The sequence below is a fragment of the Micropterus salmoides genome, unplaced genomic scaffold, assembly GCF_014851395.1.
Source record: "Micropterus salmoides isolate LMB-PRFRI ecotype aquatic unplaced genomic scaffold, ASM1485139v1 Ms_hic_scaffold_6, whole genome shotgun sequence".
In the NCBI taxonomy this organism is placed as follows: domain Eukaryota; kingdom Metazoa; phylum Chordata; class Actinopteri; order Centrarchiformes; family Centrarchidae; genus Micropterus; species Micropterus salmoides.
This window is the reverse complement of record NW_024044348.1, coordinates 2,242,224-2,269,915: the sequence shown is the minus strand read 5'-3', so window position 1 is coordinate 2,269,915 and position 27,692 is coordinate 2,242,224. Positions and strand designations below refer to the sequence as shown.

The following is a 27,692-nucleotide window of genomic DNA, read 5'->3' as shown; positions in this document are numbered from 1 at the left end:
AAGTTAGGATGTTAACAAATAAATCAGACGATGCAAAAACAATTTATTGGTATTCCCAAAGTTATGGTCTTGACTGGTCTTGAAATAATATTCCAAGTCCTCAATGTCCGAGACCGAGAAAAGACCAAGTACAAAAGACCATCAAAAAGTGTTCTTAAGACCGGTCTTGGTCTCGAGTACTACAACACTACCACGTAGATTTGAATGGAGAGCAGTGAAGCCAGTTTTGAAATACTCAACAAATGATGAGGACACAGCAAAGACTGAACAGAACCGAGCATGTTAAATACAGGGACAAATGAGGAGGGAAGGAGCGAACAGGTGAAATACATCAGGATAATCAGACAACAGGGAACAAAGTGTAGTGAACCTTAATTTTCTGTGTACCACCTTGCTTTTTGGTTTACACAAGCAGCCTGGAAACCTTGGCTTGAAGCATTGGAAATAAACTAATAATCAGTCGACATTAATAGATCAATCTTATATCTGAAGAATGAATTCTCAAGACGTAGATTATAAAAAGTACACACAATTTACTGTGATTAAACAGGAGTATTTATTTACTAACTAAGGTGAAGACAAGTGAAGTGTAAATAAGGATATACTGTATAAAAACAACCAATGATGTGTTAAAATGTATGACATAAACATAGATGACAATAACAAAGTACAATACTGAAGTTGGAACAGAATTAACAGGGTCCCTGGAAATTCTTTTTTGTCTATTGTGAAAGAAATATGATTCTAAAAGAGGGTTTTACCTGTTAGCGGCAGGGAACAGTCTTAAGCTGCGTTCACACCGAAAGCGAATTCAATATTCGCCTCACTTTACTCACACGAGTTTGCCCGCAGGACATTTTGAGTGTTCACACACACGCGTTTTAAGTGAATAAACAGCCCAAGGAAACCCACCAGGTAGTTCAACTTCCTCACTTTCTTTTCTCCAAGTAATGTCCAGCTTTGTCCAGTTTTTATATAAAAATGAAGTAGTAGTCCAGCAGAACTCTGGTGCCATCCGACGCTAATAACAACAGTGGAGCCGGATGTGCATGGAAGCTAGCTGCCAAGAAGCGCAAGTGAAGATAAATCAAGTTGTAATTCCAAAAACTAAAGTAAAAAGCTAATTTAATAAAACCAGTTAACTCTGAGCTCCTCCCACTGGTAAACGGCGTAGCTGTCAGAGCAGAATCCAGACTACTACGGGTGTTTATTTCTCCGAAAGCTGCAGCGCTACTCCCTGTCCACTTCCCCGTTCTTTAGCAGCTCCCCGTCAGCCAGTGGATTTTCATTACACCGCTCGCCTGGTCCTCTCCAAGCAACGCTCCAAAGCCGCCGGTGACGTTTGGACAATCTCACTGCTCATAGGTTTTCGCAACATCGCGTCAAGAATTTCTCGCCCAAGTTGAAAAATTTCCACTTCTTCTGCTGCCCGGAGCAAATTCGCAGGAATTTGCGACTTTGTATGTAATCGAGCCGCCCAAAACGCTGGATTCACTTTCGCTGGGAACGCACCTTTACAGTAGATGTGGCTAGCGCTGGTCTGTTGTTCAGAGTTGGACTGTCTGATGTCCTCAATGTTGCTGGCGGCGCAACTTACTCGTTTGATTAAGCTTCAAACTCTGTTTGCCATTAGAAGTAGTAAGAATCAATTAAAACAAAAAAAGATTTCAAAATAAAACTTGTTGGTTGCTTCTTAACCAAGATCCATAAGTTAAATGAAGTAATAACTTTAACAAAACAAAAGAAAATAAAAGGTAAAAATCACTAACTTTGCTGATGTAAATCTAAAAAGATATGACCTGGGCAATTTCTTCCAGGAAACGATGTTAGAAAAAGGCAAATCAAATCTCCCGCTCTGGGGTTGACAAAACAAAAAGGGGAAATAAAGGTCAAAATTTCTCCGGGCAGGAATCGTTGAAGGCAGGAAAGTTTGAGGAGAGACTTCCAGAGAGTAAGGGAGTTGTAAGCGTAAGCGAGCGTGACAGTGAGGTCCTCAGGGTCTCGTTTCCCACTCTCCCGGGGCGTGACTTAGTGTCTTGAGGATTTACTTTAACTGTTCAATAAGTTTCCAATGTTTATATTGCACATTTAATCATTTATCTTTCCACGAAGTTAACATTCTTCTTCATGAGCATTTCATTTCATTATAACGTGTTCATAAAGTAACATATACTCTTGTTAAAGTTGAACAAGCACAATTCATAGTGCCCTTAACAGATGAATAAACAGGCTAACTAAATAAGTTCCTAGAAAATACACATTCTGACTGCTAAACAATTCCATCCATCCATTCTCAACCGCTTATCCTGCTGACATCGGGCAAAAGGCAGGGTACACCCTGGACAGGTCGCCAGTCCATACGCTCAAACTCACACCTAAGGACAATTTAGGGTCACCAACCAACCTAGGCCACATGTCTTTGGACAGTGGGAGGAAGAACCCGGAGAGAACATGCAAACTCCACATAGAAAGGCCGGGGCAACCGGGGTTTGAACTCACGACCTTCTTGCTGTGAGACCACAGTGCTAAACACTGCATCACCGTTCCTCCCCTGCTAACAGTTCTTAATAGTAAAAATAGAAAAGTAGTAGTGAAACAAGACATCAGGAGCCGGTTGCACCAACAGGGCTTTACTAAGCCTGGTCCTAACTGCTAAGTAGGTCTTAGTTAAGACCAGTCTTTAGAGTTGACCTAACGTCGGTTGCACCAACCAAATTTAAGCCTAGGCTTAACTACGCCTGGTCTTAGCGATGCGCGTTCATGTGAATGGCCACAGAACTATAGCGGTTGCCTAACAGCGTGCGTTGCTGGGTTACGCTGTTTTGTTAACTTGTAGCCGTCTCAATGGAGGATCAAAGAAAAAGGAAAGGAAATTTCACCGACATTGAGATACGAAAGTTAATTGAGCTGTACAGTCAGCACAGACACACACTGACTGCCAAGCAATCAAACTCAATAACGAAGAAGAAGAAACAAACAACATGGAAACAGATAACGGAGGCGATTAACGATTGCTCTGACTCCGGCTGCCTTCGGACAGAGAGCGATGTGAGGAAAAAGTGGAAAGACCTCCTGAGCAAAGCAAAAAAAGATTTGTCTTCAAAAAAACACCACCCGACCGGCGGGGGTCCTCCCCCAAAAACCTCCGTGTACAGTACCATAATTGTGGATATCTTTGGAGAGGATTCCCCGGCTTTTATTGGTTTGGTCGGTGCAGAAAGTGGCGGTACCGATCTGGAAGAAACTGCTGTCTCTCCAGAGATGGATGTCGACCACTCAAGCGAGAGTGTGAATTGTGAAGGTGTGTAGCCTATATATTGGAGTAGCCTACACTAACAGTTTTAGTAGTTGTCAGATAACAGTAGGCCTATGACAGATTCTCTGTATTTTCAGACTCGATGGAGGCCCCAGTCACTCCACAAAATACTCATGAAGGCAGCAGCGGTGCACCGCCGATGAAACGGAGGAGGAAGCTGGAAGATCTGCAGCAGACACTTCTTGAAAAAGAAATTGTTAGAGTGGAGGCTGAAACAAAGAAATTACAGGCCAAGCAGGAAAAGCTGGAACTGGATTTGTGGACATTAATCATGTCTCCAACAGTGTTTTGAAACGCAGCATTTGCATAAAAACAGCTGTAATGCGGGTGTCAATGCTGCGTTGTGATCCGACACAAACTGTAAGTCGGGTGACAGCTCTTCAACAAGTTCATATATATCTCTCCGACAAAATCGAAACCTCTGAATCAGCTCCTCATCATTGTAAATGTCCAATGGATTGCTTCTGTCCCTAATAACTCTCTCCCGTCTAAAAGCCCGCTCATTGTAAAGTCTGTGTATAAGGCGCGCCATGTCTTTACTGCTGAGTTATCAAGTGGTTACTATAGAAACTTTCCTAGATTTTTACTTTACGCCTGCTACTGACTAGGCGTAAGATTTACGCCCGGTCTTAGTGAGAAGAGGACTTAAGCCTGTATGGTGCAACTGTCATAACTATTAGGTCGGTATGCTGAGTTAAGACCTACTTACCTTAAGACCAGGCATAAGCCCTGTTGGTGCAACCGGCTCCAGGTCACTAACACCCACTGACAGTAAATACAGATAAATGAACAAAGACATTTTAAAGTAAAGAACGGTTCCTAGCTAAACCATGTTGCATGTTGCACAAAAGCCCACACCAAGTCCCTGCCCCCTGATACAAACACCCACATCCCTCATCCCTTACTGTTTATCAAGTTTAATTGATCAAAATGAATCCCTAAATACTCTTTCCCCATTGATTAAGACAGGGATGTGATCACTAATAAACCTGGGATCAAATACCATTTCTTTAGTTTTTCCTATATTCAGTCTCAGGTTGTGCTCTTCACACCACTGCACCACCTCTTCTAGCTCTGCCTTATAAACATTAATGTTAGAGTCATTTTTCAGTAGACTTAGTATGGCTGTATCACTTAACACTTAAAAATATAGTTGTTTTGTACCGGCTTCTGCATTCATATGTATATAATGTGAAAAGATGGGGTGAGCTTACATCTCTGAGGGGCCCCAGTGTGAATGGCTTGCACGTTTGAGAAAGTAGAATAAATTTTCACCTGCTGTTGTCATCCAGAGAGAAATAATTTTGGATCACTTCAATACCAAATACGCAAATAAAGACAAGAGTATAAGGACCTTGGTATCAAAGTGGCGTTGTCTGCTCAGTGTATTTTTAGAGAAACATCCAATAATAAAATCTCTCATTCCCATGAAATCAAAATATATATGATGTGATTTGTTTTGCACTATATGGATCATATTTGATTGAGAAAATATTTTGATTGGGAAGATAGATTATGAGGTGCTGCCATCAGGAAGATGATTTAGAGCGAGTAGATACAAAGGTTAAACGCTGCATGAACAGCACCAAACACAACCAGAACAGGGAACCCAGTACAAAGATGATTTACAGAGCTTCTTGATTGATATAAGATCATGATGGATAGCTTTCCTTTTTGTTAAACCTCTAACTGTTACTAACTGTACATTATCTGTCTGCATCTTAGCTAGTTAGCTCAGTTAGCCGTGCATCCCCGGGGTGCCGAGATAACCACCTTGGTGCTGTATTACCATTGGTCAAATTGGCCTTTGTTGGCAGAGGTGAGATGCCTCACTCGGTTACTAAAACAGAGAGTTCAACACACAGGGTGAAAATAATATGGTGTTTTTAAAAGTTAAACCATGTAAACCTGTTCTGGTACAACCACTTAATAACATTAGGAACCTGAGATTGAGCAGAACATGACCTCTGTAAACTGTTAAAATGTTGATGATTGTGTTTGAGTCTAAGACACAGTGTGTGTGATGCTGAACAGAGCTGAGAGGTGGGCTTTGATTTCAGCAGCTGATCTTCAATCTGCGGTGTTTCTGACCCTAAACTACAGAGAACACAGAGACACTGAGGAACCAGAACAACCAGACCAGAAACCAAACCCAGGATAAACAGGATCAGTGAATGTGGTGTTGAAGGTGTGGAGGGGGATCAGTTTGCCAAGAGAGACTTCGTAGAAGGACAGAATGCCAGCAAGACAGTTTACATACACTCCTACTCTGTGAGAGACAGAGGAGGAGGTGGAAGAGGGGATAGATGTTTTTCTCTTATTGTGGCAGACAGAGTAACCACCAACATCAGAGCAGCTCAGACTCCAGGACTGATCATTCATTCCAAACACACAGTCATTACTTTGTGCGTTCCTTCTGATTCCTCTGTAAGTCACAGCTATTTCAACCATGCCTGTCCACTTGACCTCCCAGTAATAGAGACCAGTCAGACGATTTGTACACATCAGCTGAGGGCAGACAAATCTTTCTGGATGATCAGGATATGACTGATCCTCTGTCGAATATGTCACCATCCTGTTGCTGTCAGACAGCTTGAGGTTTCTGTTTGCTGTGTTTGTGTCCAGTTCCAGTTCACAGGCATCTGATGGAGAGAACATGAGAGACAGTGAGTTACTTTATTGTGCTGTTATTGAAACTGACTTAAACTACAAAGTGCTGCACAATAAAGAATATCATGAATAAAACATAGTGAAATAAAATTATGCCTCTAAGGTAAATAAGAATAGTTAGTGATTCACAGATTGCGGTGTACACTGAAAAACACACTATTAGTGTATCTTCCAACAACGACAGCAATGTTTAATTATTAAGCTTCTGTCTCTCATTCTAGCCAACTTATCAACCGCAGCTGGCTCTAGAAAACATGTGCATGCTGGTCTGAAGTCAGTGTGACCATCACACATTATGTTTATATAAATACCAGCTCTTGTGGGAAAATCCAGTATATATGGTATTTTGCAAAAGTATCGTACATTTGGTCCCAAGCCTCCCATTCAGGGAGGAACTTGATGGTAAATTCATCTCAATTCACTTTTAAGATCTTTGAGAATTTTAGATTAATTAGGTTGTGTTGTGGTTATGACTTGTAGGATTTTGAACACTAATTTATTAAACAAATCCAGAGTAGAAAACTGAAGGCTACTTGAACACAAGAACTTATATCTGTCAAACTTGTATGAGCTTATGGGCAGCACCTGAAGGTGACAATGTTTCAATGGGACTTTCCTGTTTAAATAAAGGTTAAAAAAATCCTCACAGAAAATGAAAAAACTCAATTAATAATTCATTTAAAACAAACATGACAGAATGTTCATACAATTAGATATATAACAAAGGTCATTATTCATAATGACTGGATAGTGGCATATTAAATATCTACATGGAAATGTACCTTGAGAAGCTTATATAGCTTCTAAAGTGATTGGTTCCATAGTGGTCCAAATCTAATGTGAAACCGTAGGGACTGTCTGAAATCCACTCACCGGAGTAATTTAAAGACTACGTATAACTCTAAATTGCAACTCTCTTGCTTTGTTGGTAAATAAGCATCCTGAGATCTTGATCACACAGATTAAGGTTTCATCTTTTTCTTTCTGCCAAATGAATTCCTGCCTTGCTGGAGTCTCTGGCCACCTAAATTACGATGCTATTCAGCACTATATTTTGGGGGACTGACCACTTACTCAGCTGTACGTTTACATTTACTAACATGTTCAGCTGTGTACTTATGAATCAAAAAACACTCACACTTTCTGACCCCACATTTTGGCCTCTGCAGTCCACCACGGTCAATGCTGGAGGTAGAGACAAAGTCAGAATCAACTTCATACACTTTCACTTATTTACACCATTAAACAGTTAGTCGGTGACAGAGAAATGATGTGAGAGCTGCTGTTGCCCATCTGTCCATTCTTGAGTGTCCCGTCTTTCTGTTTGTTCATACCTGAGAGTGTCCTGTTTGCAGTGCGATTCTTCCAGTCCCGCAGACAGCAGCTTCACTCTTGAGTCTCCTGGATGATTGCAGCTCAGGTCCAGCTTTCTCAGATTGGAGGGGTTGGAGCTCAAAGCTGAGGCCAGAGATTTACCGCCTTTCTTTGTGATCAGACTGCCTGACAGACTAAACACACACACAAACAGATGCATTTGACCACCAACAAGAACTACCTTTCTCTGTCGTACTGAGATGTATCTCAGTAGACCTCGTAGGAGAGACTGATTGATGTCGAGTGAAAGATCCTTTAAGAAGCAAACTAAAAAATCCCGGTGTCCGTTTGGACTCTGTAAGGCCTTGTCTACAGCAATCTGGTAGAAATGTGTTGATTTGCCTCCTAACTTTTATAACCATGTTAAGATAACCAAGAAATGTTTGTTCTTCTCACAGCAGATTGACACCAGTGTTGATGAATGGCAGATGGTCTTTCTGTTTGTCTATACCTGTGTAGATCCTCCAGTCCAGCAGACACCATCTTCACTCCTGAGTCTCCTGGATGATTGTAGCTCAGGTCCAGCTCTCTCAGATGGGAGGGGTTGGAGATCAGAGGTGAGGACAGAGAAGGACAGCCTTTCTTCTTGATAAGACTGTCTGAAAGACTAAACACACACACACACACACACACACAAACAAACAGGACCTCAGTGTAAACTGTCTAAAGTAAAATTAGTTCTATGTTATATCGAAGGTGGGTTAAATTCAAGGGCAACTTCAAAAGAAAGATCCATTTGTTCCCAGATCCAATTTCCAGGGACACTAACAAACCAAGCTACATCCATCACCTTGATAACGCCCACACAAAGGTTAAATAGGTGGGATTTCCTGCCAGTCAGTCAGAACTGAAAAAGCCTATTGAATGAGAGGTGAAACATGTTCGAGTATCTTCTTCAACCAAGTCCAGATGCCCTTGATTTTAATCCACCTGGATGACTGAGAATCTTCACAGACATTCTATATTATACTTTTACATAAGTCCTCTGTTCATACTGTTGGTTCAGGCAGAGCACTGAAGTCATGCTTGTACTGGTTGACTAGCATCAGCTCTTTCTAATATTCTAGATGTTCTAATATTCTAGATGTCTAGATACATAGTGGCCTCGGTGGTAGGTGCTCTTTGTTTTGTTCTGTTTTTGTGTGTTAATTCAGTTTTCGGCTGTGATTCCCGGTGCTCTTTTACCAGAGAAGAGCTCACGAACATCAGGGGAACAACTCCAGCAGATTTAGTTCCCACTTTTCTCACGTCATCAGTGGAATTATTGGACATTAAGTGTCCAACCAGAGAGGGTAACACTGCTACACCACAGTTAGCAGTGCCTATCACGCCGTCACACGCGCTCCACTGGGATACTCTGATCAAGTCATGATCTTCCTGATTCCTGCTTACAGGCAAAAAATAAAGCTCTGTAAACCTGTAGTGAGGACATCAAAGAAGTGGACTAGTGAAGCTGTTGAGGATCCTCAGGCGTGTTTGGACTGCACTAACTGGGATGTTTTCAGGACTGCTACCAACAATCTGGACGAGTTTACAGAGGCTGTGACGTTCTATAACAGCTTCTGTGAGGACACTTGTATACCAACATGCACCAGGGTGAGTTATAACAATGACAAACCCTGGTTTACAGCCAAACTCAGACAGCTAAGGTTGGAAAAGGAGGAGGCATTTTTGGGGTGGGGACGAGCCAGATGCAGAAGTACAGGTTTAGCAAGGAGGTGCGAGAAGCTAAACGACTATACGCAGAGAGGCTAAAGAACCAGTTCTCTGCAAACAATGCTACTTCTGTCTGGAGGGGGTTGAGACTCCTAACTACAAACCCAAAGCCCACCACTCCATCAACGACTCTCGCCTGGCAAATGAGCTGAACCAGTTCTACTGCCGCCAATAGGACACCATCCCCCGTGACTCCTCCGCTCAGCTTCAAGCCCTGTCCACCATCTCCTCCCCCCACTCCTCAGAGTTGACCATCTCCACCCCTTCCCTCCTCTCTCCATCTCAGGGGGGGATGTCAACAGAGGAGGCAGAAACCCCACAAAGCAGCTGGGCTGGACTCTGTCTCCCCATCCACCCTGAAGCACTGTGCTGATCAGCTGTCTCCAGTGTTCACAGACATTTTTAACACCTCACTGGAGACATGCCATGTGCCAGCCTGCTTCAAAGCCTCCACCATCATCCCTGTCCCCAAAAAATCAAGGACCACAGGACTGAACAACTTCAGATCTTGCTAATTGCCTATAATTTCCACCTGTTGTCTATTCCATTTGCACAACAGCATGTGAAATTGATTGTCAATCAGTGTTGCTTCCTAAGTGGACAGTTTGATTTCACAGGAGTGTGATTGACTTGGAGTTACATTGTGTTGTTTAAGTGTTCCCTTAAATTTTTTGAGCAGTGTAGTTCCAGAGCTTTAGAAGTGTTATCTTTGAACTTCTGACCCAGCCCCATTGTCTGCAAGATCTTTATTTACCCCTCGGTGGACATATTGGACCATGTTCAAAGCTTGTAAAGTGGATGCGACTATCCAGGGTTGCGACTATAAGCAACCCTGGATAAATGACAGCATTCGCAGCCTAAAAAGGGAATGCAGGAAAGCAGAGCGCAGATGGAAAAAATCCAGTCTCCAAGTCCATTACCTCAGTCTGAAGGATTTATTAATTAACTACAATAACTTGGTTAAGGATGCGAGAACACACTATTTTTCCTAACTCATTACTACACATAAACACAATCCCAGGTTTCTGTTTAAGACTGTGGATCAGCTGGTAAACCCAACCCTCCTTGTGCCTCAGCTGGAAGTATTACCCCCGCGGCCTCTTACTCAGAGGTCCCTCACCAGCAACAAGAGAGTTTTAACCAGTTTTATCCCATCGACTTGTCTGAGCTTTTAAAAACAGTATCACAAATGAGAGTGTCCTCCAGCCCACTTGATGTAATACCTACAAAGTACTTACTAAAAGTAATAGATTCTGTTGGGCCCCATTTGATCTCTGTTTTCAACAGCTCCCTATCTACTGGTAGTGTCCCTGATTATTTTAAAACGGCTTGCGTGAACCCACTTTTAAAGAAACGTGGTTTAGATCCCTCCCTCCCACATAATTTTAGACCAATTTCAAAACTGCCTTTTATTGCAAAGATTCTAGAAAGAATTGTGTCCAAACAGCCGCTCACTGTACTGGAAAATAACAAAATATTTGAAAAGTTTCAGTCTGGTTTCAGGAAGTACCACAGCACTGAGACTGCCCTGCTTAAAGTCACCAATGACCTTTTAATGTCTGCTGATGAAGGCATGTGCTCAGTCCTGGTACTCCTGGACCTTAGCGCTGCTTTTGACACCATTGATCACAACATCATGTTAGACAGACTGAGGCACTGGGTGGGGATCTCTGGTACTGCCCTAGAATGGTTTTCATCCTACCTGTCAAATAGGAAGTTTTGCGTGTCTGTAAACAACTATGTCTCCTCGTTCTGTCCAGTTAAATATGGTGTGCCTCAGGGGTCGGTCTTAGGACCCATTTTGTTTTCCTTGTATCTGCTTCCCCTTGGACATATTATCCATAAACATGGTATTTCTTTTCATATTTATGCTGATGACACAGAAATGTACTTGCCCGTCAGATCCACAGACCCTGGAATGCTGAGTTCACTTAACAACTGCCTTTGTGAAGTTAAAAAATGGATGTCAAATAATTTCCTCCAGCTGAACTCAGACAAAACAGAAATCCTGGTCATCGGGTCTCAGCAGACGGCAAAACAAATACTGCCATCTGCTGGTTCCCTAGTAAATCACATTAAGTCTGTGGCAAAGAACCTTGGTGTTTGGTTTGATAGTAATTTAAATTTCGAGCAGCACACCACAAAGCTTGTTCAATCATGTTTTTATCAACTTAGAAATATAGCAAAAATTTGATCTATGTTAACTTTTAAGGACACCGAGTCCATTTTACACGCCTTCATCTCATCACGCCTGGATTATTGCAACAGCCTTTTCACCTGTTTAACCCAAAATCTACTGATCGACTCCAGACTGTCCAGAACTCAGCTGCCAGGCTTTTAACCAGAACAAAGAAATATGACCACATTACTCCTATTTTAGCTTCATTACACTGGCTCCCAGTATGTTTTAGAATTGACTTTAAAATTCTATTGATCACTTTTAAAGCTCTTCATGGCCTCTCGCCTTGTTATATTTCTGACCTTTTAGTCCCATACGCACCAGCACGTACCTTGAGATCCTCGGGCAGAGGTCTGTTGTCTGTTCCAGAGTCTCGACTGAAAACTAAAGGGGACAGAGCGTTTGCTGTCAGGGCCCCGAGGCTCTGGAACAGCCTGCCCGAGGAAATCAGGTCGGCTGAGTCGGTGAACTCTTTTAAGTCCCTTCTTAAAACATACTTTTATAGGAGAGCCTTTCCCGATCTTATTTGACTTTATTTTATCCCTTTTATTTTATTCTATTTTACTATTTTTATATTTATCTTAAACATGTATTTTAGTCTTTTCAATGTTTTCATGCTTTTATCTTGTATTTTTTTGTATTATTGTCTTTTGGGTATTATTGTCTTTACACTTGTTAAAGCACTTTGTAACTTGTTTTTGAAAAGTGCTCTACAAATTATTGTGGAAAACCACACTATAGGCCAATCCAACTTTGATGTAATGTCCTTAAAACAAGTCAAAATGAGGCTCAGTAGTGTGTGTGGCCTCCACGTGCCTGTATGACCTCCCTACAACGCCTGGGCTCCTGATGAGGTGGCGGATGGTCTCTTGAGGGATCTCCTCCCAGACCTGGACTAAAGCATCCGCCAACTCCTGGACAGTCTGTGGTGCAACGTGGCGTTGGTGGATGGAGCGAGACATGATGTCCCAGATGTGCTCAATTGGATTCAGGTCTGGGGAACGGGCGGGCCAGTCCATAGCATCAATACCTTCCTCTTGGAGGAACTGCTGACACACTCCAGCCACATGAGGTCTAGCATTGTGTTGCATTAGGAGGAACCCAGGGCCAACCGCACCAGTATATGGTCTCACAAGGGGTCTGAGGATCTCATCTCGGTACCTAATGGCAGTCAGGCTACCTCTGGCGAGCACATGGAGGGCTGTGCGGCCCCCCAAAGAAATGCCACCCCACACCATTACTGACCCACCGCCAAACCGGTCACGCTGGAGGATGTTGCAGGCAGCAGAACGTTCTCCACGGCGTCTCCAGACTCTGTCACGTCTGTCACATGTGCTCAGTGTGAACCTGCTTTCATCTGTGAAGAGCACAGGGCGCCAGGGGCGAATTTGCCAATCTTGGTGTTCTCTGGCAAATGCCAAACGTCCTGCACGGTGTTGGGCTGTAAGCTCAACCCCCACCTGTGGACGTCGGGCCCTCATACCACCCTCATGGAGTCTGTTTCTGACCGTTTGAGCAGACACATGCACATTTGTGGCCTGCTGGAGGTCATTTTGCAGGGCTCTGGCAGTGCTCCTCCTGCTCCTCCTTGCACAAAGGCGGAGGTAGCGGTCCTGCTGCTGGGTTGTTGCCCTCCTACGGCCTCCTCCACATCTCCTGATGTACTGGCCTGTCTCCTGGTAGCGCCTCCATTACCAGCGCTGGCACTAGAGTGAAAGCACGGCCAGCATTCAAAAGTGACCAAAACATCAGCCAGGAAGCACAGGAACTGAGAAGTGGTCTGTGGTCACCACCTGCAGAATCACTCCTTTATTGGGGGTGTCTTGCTAATTGCCTATAATTTCCACCTGTTGTCTTTTCCATTTGCACAACAGCATGTGAAATTGATTGTCAATCAGTGTTGCTTCCTAAGTGGACAGTTTGATTTCACAGGAGTGTGATTGACTTGGAGTTACATTGTGTTGTTTAAGTGTTCCCTTTATTTTTTTGAGCAGTGTACTACAAGGCCAGAGAGGCTGCAGCTTTGGTAGTTACCAACGCAAAAGGTGAGTGTGTCAAGAGTTCAGGGATGTATAGCAATTGTAAGTTGCTTTGGATAAAAGCATCAGCTAAATGTAATGTAATTTCTGCTTTGTGGACAAGCTCACTATGCTGGCAACAAGCTTCTAAGTCAGCTATGTCTTTGTTATGATATTACTGCCACATTGTATACAGGATCATAAAAGACTAAAAAGCTTCTTTATTTAACTTGCAGGATGACTCATTACAAAACGCTGAAATCTGACCTGACAGTTTCCAGTGTAAAGTCTGGACTCTTCCGTCCAGCAGACGTCACTCTTGAATCCAGCAGGTTCTTACTCAGGTCCAGCTCTTTCAAACTAGAGGACTGGGAGCTGAGAGCAGAACACTGAGATGCACAGCTTCTCTCTGCCTCTTTACAGTCACTCAACCTAAAAGCAATTTTCAGTCAGTCAGTCAATTTAACAATATGTGTAGTACTTAGTTAGCCATCATTTTCAAACAGCTGGATCCTGACCTTATAGTTTCCAGTTTACTGTGTGGACTCACAATAGTTTCATTCCTGAATCCTGCACATTGTTGTAACTCAAATCCAGCTCTCTCAGACTACAGGACAGGGAGCTGAGAATTGATGACAGAGCTTCATGGCTTCCTTCTGACATTTTACAGCCATTCAACCTAAAAATGATTTTCCATCAGTTAATTCAATAATGAATGTATGTAGTGGTTAAGAGCTCAGAGAGTCATCATTTTAGCTGGATCCTGACCTTAGAGTTTCCAGTGTGCAGTGTGGACTTTTCAGTCCAGCAGACAACAGCTTCAATCCTGAATCCTGCACATTGTTGTAACTCAAGTCCAGCTCTCTCAGACTACAGGACTGGGAGCTGAGAACTGAGGACAGAGCTTCACAGCTTCTCTCTGAGAGGTAACAGCCAATCAACCTGAAGATCATTTTCAGTCAATCATTTCACATATCAAATATAAAAAAATGAATTAAATCTTTCTGAGTAAAATTTTAAAAATAGCTGAATCCTGACCTGAGAGTTGCCAGTGTACAGTGTGGACTCTTCAGTCCAAACGACAGCAAATTCAAGGCTGAATCCTGCAGTTTGTTGTTACTCAGGTCCAGCTCTCTTAGACTAGAGGACTGGGAGCTGAGAACTGACGATAAAGTTTCACAGCTTCTCTCTGACAGATTACAGTCTCTCAATCTAAAAACAATTTTCAGTCAGTCCATTCAATAATTAATAGGCTATACGAAGTAAATATGAGCTCAGAGGCTCATCATTTTCAAATAGCTGCACACCCACCTGAGAACTGACAATCTGCAGTGTGGACTCTTAAGTCCAGAAGACAACAGCTTCACCCCTGAATCCTGCAATTTGTTGTTACTCAGATCCAGCTCTCTCAGACTAGATGACTGGGAGCTCAGAACTGAGGACAGAGCTTCACAGCTTCTCACTGAGAGGTTACAAACAATCAACCTAAAAAGGATTTTCAGTCAGTCCATTCAATAATGCATAGGCTATATGAAGTAAGTATCTGCTCAGAGGGTCATAATTTTCAAATAGCTGAACACTAACCTGACATTTTCCACTCTGCAGTGTGGACTCTTCAGTCCAGAAGAAAGCAGCTTCACTCCTGAATCCTGCAGGTTGTTGTTACTCAGGTCCAGCTCTCTCAGACTAGAGTACTTGGAGCTGAGAACTGAAGACAGAGCTTCACAGCTTCTCACTGACAGATTACAACCACTCAGCCTCAAGATGATTCAGCAATACATGAGAAGAAATTCAAACAATAGCTGTTGTTAATAGTTTTTCTTGATAGAGTAATACCAAATTCAAAATACACAGAACCAAAATTATAAACGCAACACTTTTGTTTTTGCCCCCATTCATCATGAGCTGGACTCAAAGATCTAAAACTTTCTCTATGTACACAGGATTATTTCTCTCAAATATTGTTCACAAGTCTGTCAAACTCTGTGTTAGTGAGCACTTCTCCTTTGCCGAGATAATCCATCCACCTCACAGGTGTGGCATATCAAGATGCTCAGACAGCATGGGGAGTGTACAGGTGTGTCTTAGGCTGGCCACAATAAAAGGCCAAAAAAACAAGTGTTGTGTTTATAATTCAGTTTAGATACTTATGTGTACACGTACAGAGCTTTGTTGGAGTGTTGAACCACTGGCAGCAGCCTCAGAAGAGCTTCCTCTGAAGCAGAATGTTTCTTCAGGTCAAACACCTCCAGATGTTTTTCTGATGACAGTAAGATGAAGACCAGAGCTGACCACTGAGCAGGAGAGAGTTTAGCTGTGGAGAGACTTCCCGAACTCAATGACGTTGGATCTGCTCCTCTAGAGAACGGTCATTCAGTTCATTCAGACAGTGAAACAGATTATGCTTTTCTCTACAGACAAATTCTCACTGATCTTTTTCTTAATGTACTGGACTGTGTTCTGGTTGGTCTTTGAGCTACTCCTTTCTGTGTCTGTAGACCTCGTAGGAGAGACTGATTGGTCTCTACTGAAAGACCCAGGAGGAAGCGGAGGAACAAGTCCAGGTGTCCATTTGAACTCTGTAAGGCCTTGTCCACAGCACTCTGGTAGAAATGTGTTGATTTACCTCCAAACACTTCAGGCCACCAGGATGTAGTTTGTTCTTCTGCCAGCAGATTGACACCAGAGTTGATGAAGGTCAGATGGACATGAAGAGCAGCCAGAAACTCCTGAACGCTCAGATGGACGAAGCAGAACACCTTGTCCTGGTACAGCCCTCTCTCCTCTTTAAAGATCTGTGTAAACACTCCTGAGTACACTGAGGCTGCTCTGATATCGATGCCACACTCTGTCAGGTCTGATTCATAGAAGATCAGGTTGCCTTTCTGCTGCTGCTCAAAAGCCAGTTTTCCCAGACACCCAATCATCTTCCTGCTCTTTTTATTCCAGTGTGGGTCTGTCCCAGCTCTTCCATCATACTTGATGTTCTTCAGTTTGGTCTGAACCACCAGGAAGTGGATGTACATCTCAGTCAGGGTCTTGGGCAGCTCTCCTCCCTCTCTGGTCTCCAACACCTCCTCCAGAACTGTAGCAGTGATCCAGCAGAAGACTGGGATGTGGCACATGATGTGGAGGCTTCGTGATGTCTTGATGTGGGAGATGATTCTGCTGGCCTGACCCTCATCTCTGAACCTCTTCCTGAAATACTCCTTCTTCTGTGGGTCAGTGAAACCTCTGACCTCTGTCACCATGTCAACACACCAAGGAGGAATCTGATTGGCTGCTGCAGGCCGTGTGGTTATCCAGAGGCGAGCAGAGGGAAGCAGGTTCCCCCTGATGAGGTTTGTCAGCAGCACATCCACTGAGGTGGACTCTGTAACATCAGTCAGGTTTTCATTGTTGTGGAAGTCCAGAGGAAGTCGACACTCATCCAGACCGTCCAAGATGAACACAACCTGGAACTCTTCAAACCTGCAGATTCCTGCTGCTTTGGTTTCAGTGAAGACGTGATGAACAAGTTCCACCAAGCTGTACTTTTCCTCTTTCAGCACATTCAGCTCTCTGAAAGTGAATGGAAATATGAACTGTATGTCCTGGTTGGCTTTGTCTTCAGCCCAGTCCAGAGTGAACTTCTGTGTTAAGACTGTTTTCCCAATGCCAGCCACTCCCTTTGTCATCACTGTTCTGATTGGTTCATCTCTTCCAGGTGAGGCTTTAAAGATGTCTTGTTTTTTAATGGTTGTTTCTGGTTTGTCTGGTTTCCTGGATGCTGTTTCAATCTGTCTGACCTCATGTTCATCATTGACTTTTGCAGTCCCTCCCTCTGTGATGTAGAGCTCTGTGTAGATCTGGTTCAGAGGGATTAGGTTTTCATCTTTAGCAATCCCCTCAAACACACTCTGGAACTTTTTCTTCAGGGTAGACTTGAGTTTACGTTGGCACACTGTAGCATGAGTTCCTGCATAAGCAACAACAAATGAAATCAGTGAGTAGATCCCACAGAAAATCAGAGAATCTAAACATTAAGTGTGGCTGTTTCTTTCCTCTATCAGTTTTATTCAGCTTATCAATGAATAACAAACTGCCCCTGATCTGATGCAGATGTGTGCATCATATTTGTTGGGGTTTTCAACATGAGGTCAGGTTTGGTTATTAGCTGAATATCAAAGATATTCTAGAAATATTCAAAATTATTAATTATAATTAATAAATTCAGGGCACCACCCTGAAATCACGGACCAATAACCAAATATGAGCCGAAAATAATCAGTCTAAAAGAGGGTTTGTCCACCTATAGATGGCAAACAGAGAAGGGTGAGTCCCCAGCCCCAGGTTAAATATGTCGGCCATATTGTGTCCACCTCAGGAAAAGCTTGATCCTGAAAAAATCGAGCCATCACCCACTGCAAACGACCTACTGTCCCATTGATTCACTAACATTGCATTGAAGAAATTAACAACTGGAGGTGATAAGGTGGCAGCAAAACTGGCAATTTGCTGCAACTCAATACATTACATTAACTCATTTGGCAGATGCTTTTATCCAAAGCGACTACATTTGAGGACAACATATAAGCATCAACAGAGCATCAAATACAGATCTGACAACTGACAATACATAATAGTAAGATCAGCAATAAATACTAGTAAGAGCTCATAGTACATATCACATCAATGGGGTAAATACCTTGCGAAGGAAGTAAGAGTTAACAAAAAGTGCAATCAATACAAAAAAAGTGCAATCAATACAAGATAATTGCAAGGGGATAGAAGAAGAGCACATGAAGTGCATGTTAGAGGTTAGGAATTAGAGGTGTTATAAGGGGAAGTTTTCTCGGAAGAGATGAGTTTTCAAGAGCTCCTTGAAGTTAGAGAGGGACGTCCCTGCTCTGATGGCGTGTGGTAGCTCGTTCCACCATTGTGGTGTCACAGATGAGAATAGCAAGGACTGGGATTGCTTTGTGTGAAGGGATGGCAGAGCCAGGCGGCGTTCGTTGGAGGAGTGTAGCGGCTGAGAAGGAACGTAAGTTTGTATAATGGAGTTTAGGTAGATGGGTGCAGACCCAGTAGTCACTCTGTATGCAAGCATTAGTGACTTGAATTTGATTCTGGAGGCCATGGGGAGCCAGTGGAGGTCACTGAGTAATGGAGTGACATGAGTCCTTTTGGGCTGTTAAAAAACCCGACGCGCTGCTACGAACCATTTGTAAGGGTTTCACCGCACAAGCTGGAAGATTTGCTAGGAGGGCATTGCAATAGTTCAGGCGAGAGATAACCGTGGCCTGTACCAGAACCTGGGTGGCGTACTGAGTGAGGTAGGGCCTGATTTTCCTTATGTTGTATAGAGCAAAGCGGCATGACAGATAGACAGTAGCAACATGGTCTGAAAAGGACAGGTAGTCATCAATCATGACACCCAAGTTTCTCACTACCCTGGTTGGAGTGATGGTTGCGGAGTCAATTTGTAGTTTGATGTTATGGTGGATAGATTGCTTGGCCGGAATGACCAAGAGTTCCGTCTTAGAGAGATTTAGTTGAAGGTGGCAAGACTTCATCCATGCAGATATGTCCGAGAGACAGTCTGTGATCCGTGCCGAGACGGTGGGATCGCCTGGTGGGAAGGATAGGTAGAGTTGCGTGTCGTCTGCGTAGCAGTGGTAAGAGAAGCCGTGCGAGCGAATGATCGGCCCAGTGGGGTGGTGTAAATTGAGAAGAGAAGGGGCCCAAGCACTGAGCCTTGGGGTACCCCTGTGGAGAGGCAGTAGGAGGGGGATAATTGTCCTTGCCACAAAACACTGTAGGAACACCCCGAGAGGTAGGATTCGAACCACAGGAGTGCTTTACTCGAGATGCCCATTGCTGAGAGAGCGGATAGCAGGATCCTGTGGTTGACTGTGTCAAAGGCAGCTGATAGGTCAAGAAGGATCAGAACCGAGGATTGGGCTGCAGCTGACCTTAGGGCTTCTGTTACAGACAGAAAAGCCGTTTTAGTACAGTGGGCACTCTTAAAACCAGACTGATATGGATCTAGGAGGTCATTCCCTGAGAGGAATTCTGAGACCTGTTTGAATACTGCCCGTTAAAAATGGTAGAAGAGACACTGGTCCATAGTTCTCAACTTAAGTTGGGTCAAGTGATGGCTTTTTGACCAAGGGTGTAACCCGAGCCCTTTTGAAAGTGTCGGGAAGGTCCCTGAAGCCAAAAAGTATTTATCAGATGAGTGATTGTCGGGACAACGGTAGGAGATATGGCTTGGAGGAGATTCATAGGAATCGGGTTCAGTGGGCATGTAGTGGGACGGCTACGGGTCAGGAGCTCTGATACTTCGCTCTCTGTGAGAGGAGTAAATGAGGAGAGTGAAGAACCACTGACCTGGGAGGGCAGAGGAAAAGATGTAGTAGGACTGCTACAATGGTTGAGTTTGAGTGTTTCAGAGAATTGGCTAGTTATAGCCTCCACTTTGCCTGTGGAGAAGGCAGCAAAGGTATCAGCAGACAAGTTTGTGGGTGGTGGAGGTGGAGGAGGATTTAGTAGCGCTTTAAAAGTCGAAAATAATTTCCTTGAGTCAGTGGCACTGCTACTTCTGTTATTATAAAACACAGTTTTGGCAGCACTGATGCTTGTTGAGAAGGAGGATAGGAGCAATTGGTAGCCCTTAACGTCGGCGGGGTCTTTGGTTTTTCAAAATTTTCTTCCAGCATCTCTGAGATCAGTACGGAGCCCACGATGGTATCAGTTAGCCACGGGTGGGGCTGGTTTGGGCGAGCAGGCTTGGTGGAAAGAGGACACAGGATATCCAGGCACTAGCTTAGTGTAGAGCACAGAGATTGTGCGGCATCATTGACCTCAAGTGAGGAAAATGTGTTGAGGGAAGGTAGAGCGGAAGCTACCACTGAGGCAAAGTGAGTGGGAGACAGGTTGTGGAGGTTCCGGCGGTGTGAGACCAATGGTGCTGGAACAATGGGCTCTTCCTGTAGGCATACCGTGAACTGAATGAAATAGTGGTCTGACACATGTAGAGGTGTGACTTCCCTACTTTCTCTTGTTCTGTGAGAAACATGAGCTGTGGCTTGTCTTGGGAAGAATGTACAATTAAGAATCTGTTTGATTAAAAGCCACGTGAAATCTCTTTTCTCTTTCGTCTCCTCTCTCCATGTGTATTTCACTCGCGGACTCGATTCGCAATGATTTTCGGAATGCACAGATTTGATTGGCTGAGCAGCAGCACATGAGACCATGCAATTGGTCTGTGAGTTCCTGGGCCGCTAAAGCAGGACAGTAAATGCTACAAAAGCTGTGAGGGTTCAAATAGAGACGCTCCGTCACAAGGTAGTAATTCTTAATAATAAATCGGCTATTGGTCCGGAGAGAGCGGTGGCTGGGTCTGGATCGCGGTCTGCCAATTAGGGACCTCTGCCCTCAAGTGTTAAAATAATATTGGTTGTGCCCAAGGCGTCACTTTGTGTTGAAAAATGGTGGGGACATTTTAGAGCTCGTATTAGGGGTGTAATGAAACACAGTCCACGAGATGTGAGAATGCACAATATTGGGGTCATGAGAACAAGGCAAAAAGATTTTGAGCATTAAACACTTAATTTCCTGCATTCTAGAGACATTTTCTGCACCAATTCATGGTGGAAATGTCTTTATTTATATGAAGGGAAACAAAATTCATGAGGCCAGTGACAATTCAGAATATTAAATATTATCGAATATAATGCAGTAATCAGCAGCTTTTTTTTTTAGCCTAAGTCAGTTTTTTTGGACAAGGCAGATTTGTTTCTTCTATATTTACATTTTCTTATTGTGCAAGTAAACCCTTCTTATAGAATTTTCATCTGTTATTTAACATTTCTTGTTGCAAGCTAATTTTTAGAAAACTTTTAGCAAATGCTTTCAAAAAGTGGTGGGGACATGTCCCCGGTGTAAATGACACCTATGGTTGTGCCCACTGTTCAATAAACTCATATTCAACACCACAATAGGCTTTATTCTTATTTTTCATATAGCCTATGATTCAGATGCTCCAAATTCAGCTGTCACATGAAAAATGACAAAAAGACTCATAGTTATTAGTCGCAAATTAATCATTTCTGTTTCCTGTGCTTAGCACACAGCCCTGTGGCTGAGCTTCAGCTGTCACATGACAAATGAATGAAAGACACAATCCCGAAGACCCATCTCCATGTTGCCTCCATTTCCTCTTTCCATCATGTTAAATCTGTTCAAATCCTCTTACTGCTCTGCAGACGCTCAGCCAGCTCCTCCTGCTGCATCCTCCTCAGGAAGTGTAGTGTGATTTTCAGAAATGCCTCTCTGCTGCTCCTCCTCTGCTCTTCATCCTCACCGTCCAACACCTCCTCATCCTCACTCTGACTCTCTAAGTATTCTGGGTACTCTGGACTCAGAACCCTCTGGACTTTCTTTAGCTCGTTCTTCGCAAAAGTGATGATGTTCTCCTCCAGCAGCTGGAACAGAAAGATAAACTAAACATTAAATTTAAACTGGTAGAACATAACGTGATTCATCTGTCAGTCTGCTGGTCTAAACAGAGCAACATGGAGACTGTTAGGACCTGAATGGTAGCATTCCATTCTGTAGTTAATGTAGTTAATAGTAATAGTAGTGTGCATGTACATGTGCAGACCATAAATATGGAGTCCAGGTCTGTTTGAGGTCGCTGGGCAGACTGACCTCTGAGAAACTCTGAGCTCTCCTGCTGAACTCTGTGGAAAAAATATGGAGTTTAGGGATTTAATGACTCAAATCTGTACACAGTTTACTATATGTGTTCTAAGATGATGACAAAATGCGTCTGTGGCTCAGGAAGTACAGTGGGTGGAAGAAAAGTGCCATCATCATTGTTGTCCTACTGTCAGAAGCCTCACAGAAGGTGATCAAATTTGAGCCGACTGTCCTGGGAAAATCAGACTGACCAAGGTCCAGAGAGAAAGAGGACCATAACCAGCTATGAGGTCACCGAGGTCCGGACCTCCGTTATTATATGTAGGCTTTAATTCTATCTATAAAAAAAATAGAATAAAAACCACTGATAACACGATCAACAGGCAGACTGAACACAAGACAAAAAACAAACAGGACTGAAACCCCAGACACAGAAACATAAAGCAGACAAGACAAAAGCAAAATAAGCGCAGACCGACACCGACCAGGATCGTAACACAGGGAGTGAGCGAGCAAGGAAGTGAGTTGCTTGATAGAGGCTCCCTTCCAAATCTCTTAACAGCTGGTCGTGCACGGACAGTGTACTGGTTCACTTATCTTTTCCAAAGAGGATGGTGACATCTACCTTCTACCTTTTTAGAAGTAAATAGAAAATCACTAAGAAGTGGAAGAGTGAAAGATGCCATCCCGTTTTAGGTCATTAGCTGACTAATCAGACGCTGGATTGTGTAAATTAAGAAAGTTAGTTGTTAATTGTTGGAATCTGTTTTTCAGTAGCTGAGTGGCAGTGAGACTGTGAATAATGATGTGATTTGATTGCTGAACTCTGTCATGGAGAATCGTCATGGACAGTCAGAGATCTTCATCTTACCTCTGAGGGACTCCCTCCTCTCTGTCTTCACTCTGATCCATAGCAGAGCCCACAGCTGCTGCAGAGCTGCACTCTGTCACCGCAACAACACTGAGGATGTTCAGCTGATCCACATCCGGTCACAGAGACTCTGAGCTTCAGCTGGAGAGGAAACACAGAGAGAGAAGATGCTTCAGTCTATTTAATGAGAGACTGTTATCACCACAGTCTACAGACATCAGGGGCCACATTAGATCTTCCCTCTACTGGATGCATCACAGTCCACAGCTGCTGCAGAGACGCACTCTGTTACTACAAGCCTCTCGTCACAGGACACATTAGTTCTCCGTCCTCTATCTAAAAGTTACTGTAGGAACAGTGAATCAGCTGCTCCAACCTTCAGACACACTGAGCAGGTGCACCTCAGAGAGCCGTGCAAAAGAGCTTTCAGTCAAATCAGTCCTGCTTGCATGTTGGAAGATGGTTGCATTTTGAATAAACACATCACAGCAGGGAGATCCAACCTGTTGGACCAGTTCAGACACACCCTAAATTTTTCACTGATGATGTGAGTTCAGTCAACAAACTTCTTCATGAAAACTGAAAACATTTCTACCTGTTAAATGCAGGTTTCTCCTTGCCTGGCCAAGTGCTTGCTCATGGTGGGAATTGTTGGGTTTCTGTTAATAATAATAATAATAATAATAATAATAATAATTGAAAGAGTAAAATCTAGACCTGCTGTAAATCAAAAGTGCAACGAGATAACTTCTATTATGAATTGGCGCTTAATTGAATTAATACATGCATAACATTCTCACAAACATCCTCTCCATTAGCTCAGATAAAAAGGCTTAGTGCAAATCTGAAGAATTAAACAGGTTTAAACAAGGTTAAACATTTCAACTGCGCAGTCAAACAGTGAGACAACACAATGTCACCAAAGTGATCCTGATTATCTAACATCTAGATTTCTCCTGTTGGATTCTCACCTGCTGAACTCACTTCGGGCAAACTTTCAGACACTTTCCACCTTCATGTGTAGAGGAAACACTGGCAGAGAAGAAGCTGCTTTGTCATCCTCGTCTGTTTTGATCTGAGGACGCTGTCACATCCTCATAACTTCACTCCGAGTCTAAAAATAAAGATATCAAATTGACGTCAATACGAGACTAACCTGCAGAAACCCAATCAGAGAAGTCACACATCAGACTATGGAGTTCCACCAGCTGTCCACTAGGGGGTGGTCTCAGGGGTTTTTGAATGCTATGTTTGGCCTATGCAGAGGTGCAAAGTGACTATTATAACTAACTATAACGGTGGTCCAGTGGATAGCACTGTGGCCTCACAGCGAGAAGAGTTTGCATGTCCTCCCCGTGTCTGCGTGGGTTTCCTCCACCATCAAAAACATGTTAGTTCTTCAGTCAGTGCAATTGACCGGGCACTGGTAAAGATCTGGAGTTGGTTCCCGGGCGCTGCACAGCGGCTGCCCACTGCTCCCTCGAGGGATGGGTTAAATGCAGAGAATGAATTTCGTAACATGTATGTGACAATAAAATGTCTTCTTCTTCCAATATAATTTACTCAGTTGTAGTTTAGTCAAAAATAGTTTTCTCACTTTTTCTTATTTGCTTCCTTATGTATTTTCTTATTTAATTCTTTATTTTCTTCCTTTAAAACTGTCATTAGAACTGTCCCAATACATCAGGCAGGCTGGTATTAATTTATTGCAGACATATCAGTATCAAAAAACTCAAACCGTCTCCTACTCCCCAGAACTAAGCTCAAAACCATGGGTGATCGTGCCTTCTGCTCTGCCCTCCCTGACCATCTGAGGGCACCGCAGACTATTGAGACTTTTAAAAAAGGACTAAAAACATTTATTTTTAGCAGAACTTATGAGTTTTAACCTTTCACTGAGACTGACCTAAAACTGAATTGAAAACAGCTGTTTCAGGGAGTCAGAAACAATCAGGTAGTTTATCTGAAGCTGACTACAAATTCAACTTAAACTAATAAATAATACATTTAATATATTATATGAAAGTAAAAAAAGTTTATTTCCAGAGCTTGTGACAAAGGTTTTCACCTGTTTGCTGTTCGATGAAACGCGCAGCAGAGGGCAGCAGAGACTCACCGAGCTTTCAGCTGCTACATGAAGGAAAAGAAGAGATTCAATGTGAGTGTTCAGAGTTTTACACCTTTTTACTGACAGGACAGAAAACAAGCGCTCGCTGTTCAGTCAGACGTCTGCAGACTCAAGTCAAAGTAATAATAAAGTGAAATAACACCTCGAATGCGATAACAGTAAAAATTAATTTGTTTTTACTTTCACTTTCACTCTCACTATCTGATTTGTTGTTTATTGTTAATCATTGTAATTCCATATTTTTATATTTTGTTAATTTATATATTTATGTTCACAATATTCTCTTCCCTTGCACAGGTTTTTTGAAAAAGGACTAAAAACATTTCTTTTTAGCAACTTATGAGTTTTAACCTTGCACAATAATGTTGTTGCACTATTTATCTATATTTTTTATAACTGATGTTTTTTCGTTGCTTTTATGATCTGACCTGTAGCACTTTGAGGTTTGTCTTAAATGTAAAATGCATTACAAATAAAATGTATTATTATTATTACTATTATTATTATAATAGTGTGTATGTCCCACACAGAAATAATAGTAATCTCTTAAGGATTAGGACAACTGCACCAACTCCAGCACCCAGAACAAACTCATTTAAAATGGCTCTCTTCAATGTGAGATCACTTTCAAGTAAGACTTTTATCTCAAATGATTTTATCTTGTCTGCAAATCTAGATTTTATGTTTTTAACTGAATCCTGGTTGCAGATGAATGACTATAGCCAGCTAGCTGAACTGTGTCCGCCTCAATATGATTGTTTTAGTCAACCGAGGGTCAGTGGTCGTGGTGGTGGGCTAGTGAGCGTGTGTAGGAAAAATTTTAAATGTCATCAAGTACGCTGTGATGAATTTAACTCATTTGAAGTTCTCACTCTTAAAGTTGGAGGGCTGCAACCTATCATATTTGTTATAATTTATCGCCCCCCAAAACCGCCTGGAGGAGTTTTATCAGAACTTCCTGAATTTTTATCTACTCTGGTTTTAAATTATGACAGAATTGTTCTTTGTGGCGATTTTAATATTCATGTTGATGACCCCACCAATGTTAATGCAACTGACTTTTTAAATATGGCCACTTTTAACTTCAAACAACATGTCAAAGGGCAAACACATAACCGTGGTCATACACTGGACTTGGTTTTTACCCTGGGTGTCAGCATTTCCTCTGTGGAATTAGTGGACATGACCACATCTGACCACAGATGTATTGTTTTTAGCTGCGATTCGCCTGTTACTCATGCCGCCTCACCAAGCTCCGTGTGTTCTCGCTTCTTTAATGAACAAAGTGTTTCAAAGTTTTGCGCATTCTTTCAGAGCCAAAGCCAACACCTGTCTGATTCCAACACCAACAATCTGGTCGATCACTTCAATCATATCTGCTTGTCGTCACTAAATATTACTGCTCCTCTAAAGGTTAGGCCTACGTCTAAAGTTAGTAAGCAACCCTGGATAAATGACAGCATTCGCAGCCTAAAAAGGGAATGCAGGAAAGCAGAGCGCAGATGGAAAAAATCCAGTCTCCAAGTCCATTACCTCAGTCTGAAGGATTTATTAATTAACTACAATAACTTGGTTAAGGATGCGAGAACACACTATTTTTCTGAACTCATTACTACACATAAACACAATAAGACTGTGGATCAGCTGGTAAACCCAACCCCTCCTTGTGCCTCAGCTGGAAGTAATGATGACTGTGAATCTTATTTTACCAATAAGGTGGTGTCAATCAGAGCCTCTATTACCCCCGCGGCCTCTTACTCAGAGGTTCCTCACCAGCAACAACAGAGTTTTAACCAGTTTTATCCCATCGACTTGTCTGAGCTTTTAAAAACAGTATCACAAATGAGAGTGTCCTCCGGCCCACTTGATGTAATACCTACAAAGTATTTACTGAAAGTAATAGATTCTGTTGGGCCCCATTTGATCTCTGTTTTCAACAGCTCCCTATCTACTGGTTGTGTCCCTGATTATTTTAAAACGGCTTGCGTGAACCCACTTTTAAAGAAACCTGGTTTAGATCCCTCCCTCCCACATAATTTTAGACCAATGTCAAAACTGCCTTTTATTGCAAAGATTCTAGAAAGAATTGTGTCCAAACAGCTGCATACTGTACTGGAAAATAACAAAATATTTGAAAAGTTTCAGTCTGGTTTTAGGAAGTACCACAGCACTGAGACTGCCCTGCTTAAAGTCACCAATGACCTTTTAATGTCTGCTGATGAAGGTATGTGCTCAGTCCTGGTACTCCTGGACCTTAGCGCTGCTTTTGACACCATTGATCACAACATCATGTTAGACAGACTGAGGCACTGGGTGGGGATCTCTGGTACTGCCCTAGAATGGTTTTCATCCTACCTGTCAAATAGGAAGTTTTGTGTGTCTGTAAACAACTATGTCTCTTCATTCTGTCCAGTTAAATATGCTGTGCCTCAGGGGTCGGTCTTAGGACCCATTTTGTTTTCCTTGTATCTGCTTCCCCTTGGACATATTATCCATAAACATGGCATTTCTTTTCATATTTATGCTGATGACACACAAATATACTTGCCAGTCAGATCCACAGACCCTGGAATGCTGAGTTCACTTAACAACTGCCTTTGTGAGTTAAAAAATGGATGTCAAATAATTTCCTCCAGCTGAACTCAGACAAAACAGAAATCCTGGTCATCGGGTCCCAGCAGATGGCAAATCAAATACTGCCATCTGCTGGTTCCCTAGTAAATCACATTAAGCCT

The 27,692-nt window shown here is 42.7% G+C and overlaps 1 protein-coding gene and 1 long non-coding RNA gene across 2 annotated transcripts; both read right to left on the bottom strand.

Moving 5' to 3' along the window:
• Positions 1-1,751: 1,751 nt before the first annotated feature.
• LOC119890250 (NACHT, LRR and PYD domains-containing protein 3-like) lies at positions 1,752-23,922 on the bottom strand. The gene is given in 16 exon segments (XM_038701423.1): positions 1,752-5,958; positions 7,125-7,171; positions 7,321-7,494; positions 14,042-14,215; positions 14,312-14,485; positions 14,585-14,758; positions 14,858-15,031; positions 15,437-15,614; positions 15,617-15,676; positions 15,679-15,759; positions 15,762-17,231; positions 21,513-21,741; positions 21,921-21,999; positions 22,830-22,970; positions 23,425-23,488; positions 23,801-23,922. Coding segments are annotated over 14 exon segments (3,600 nt in total). The 5' UTR covers positions 22,871-22,970; positions 23,425-23,488; positions 23,801-23,922; the 3' UTR covers positions 1,752-5,413.
• On the bottom strand, positions 12,909-13,822 carry LOC119890252. The gene is made up of 3 exons (XR_005442204.1): positions 13,792-13,822; positions 13,541-13,705; positions 12,909-12,961 (listed from the first exon to the last, which is right to left on the bottom strand). It is a non-coding gene; the product is annotated as an uncharacterized LOC119890252 (long non-coding RNA).
• Positions 23,923-27,692: the final 3,770 nt, after the last annotated feature.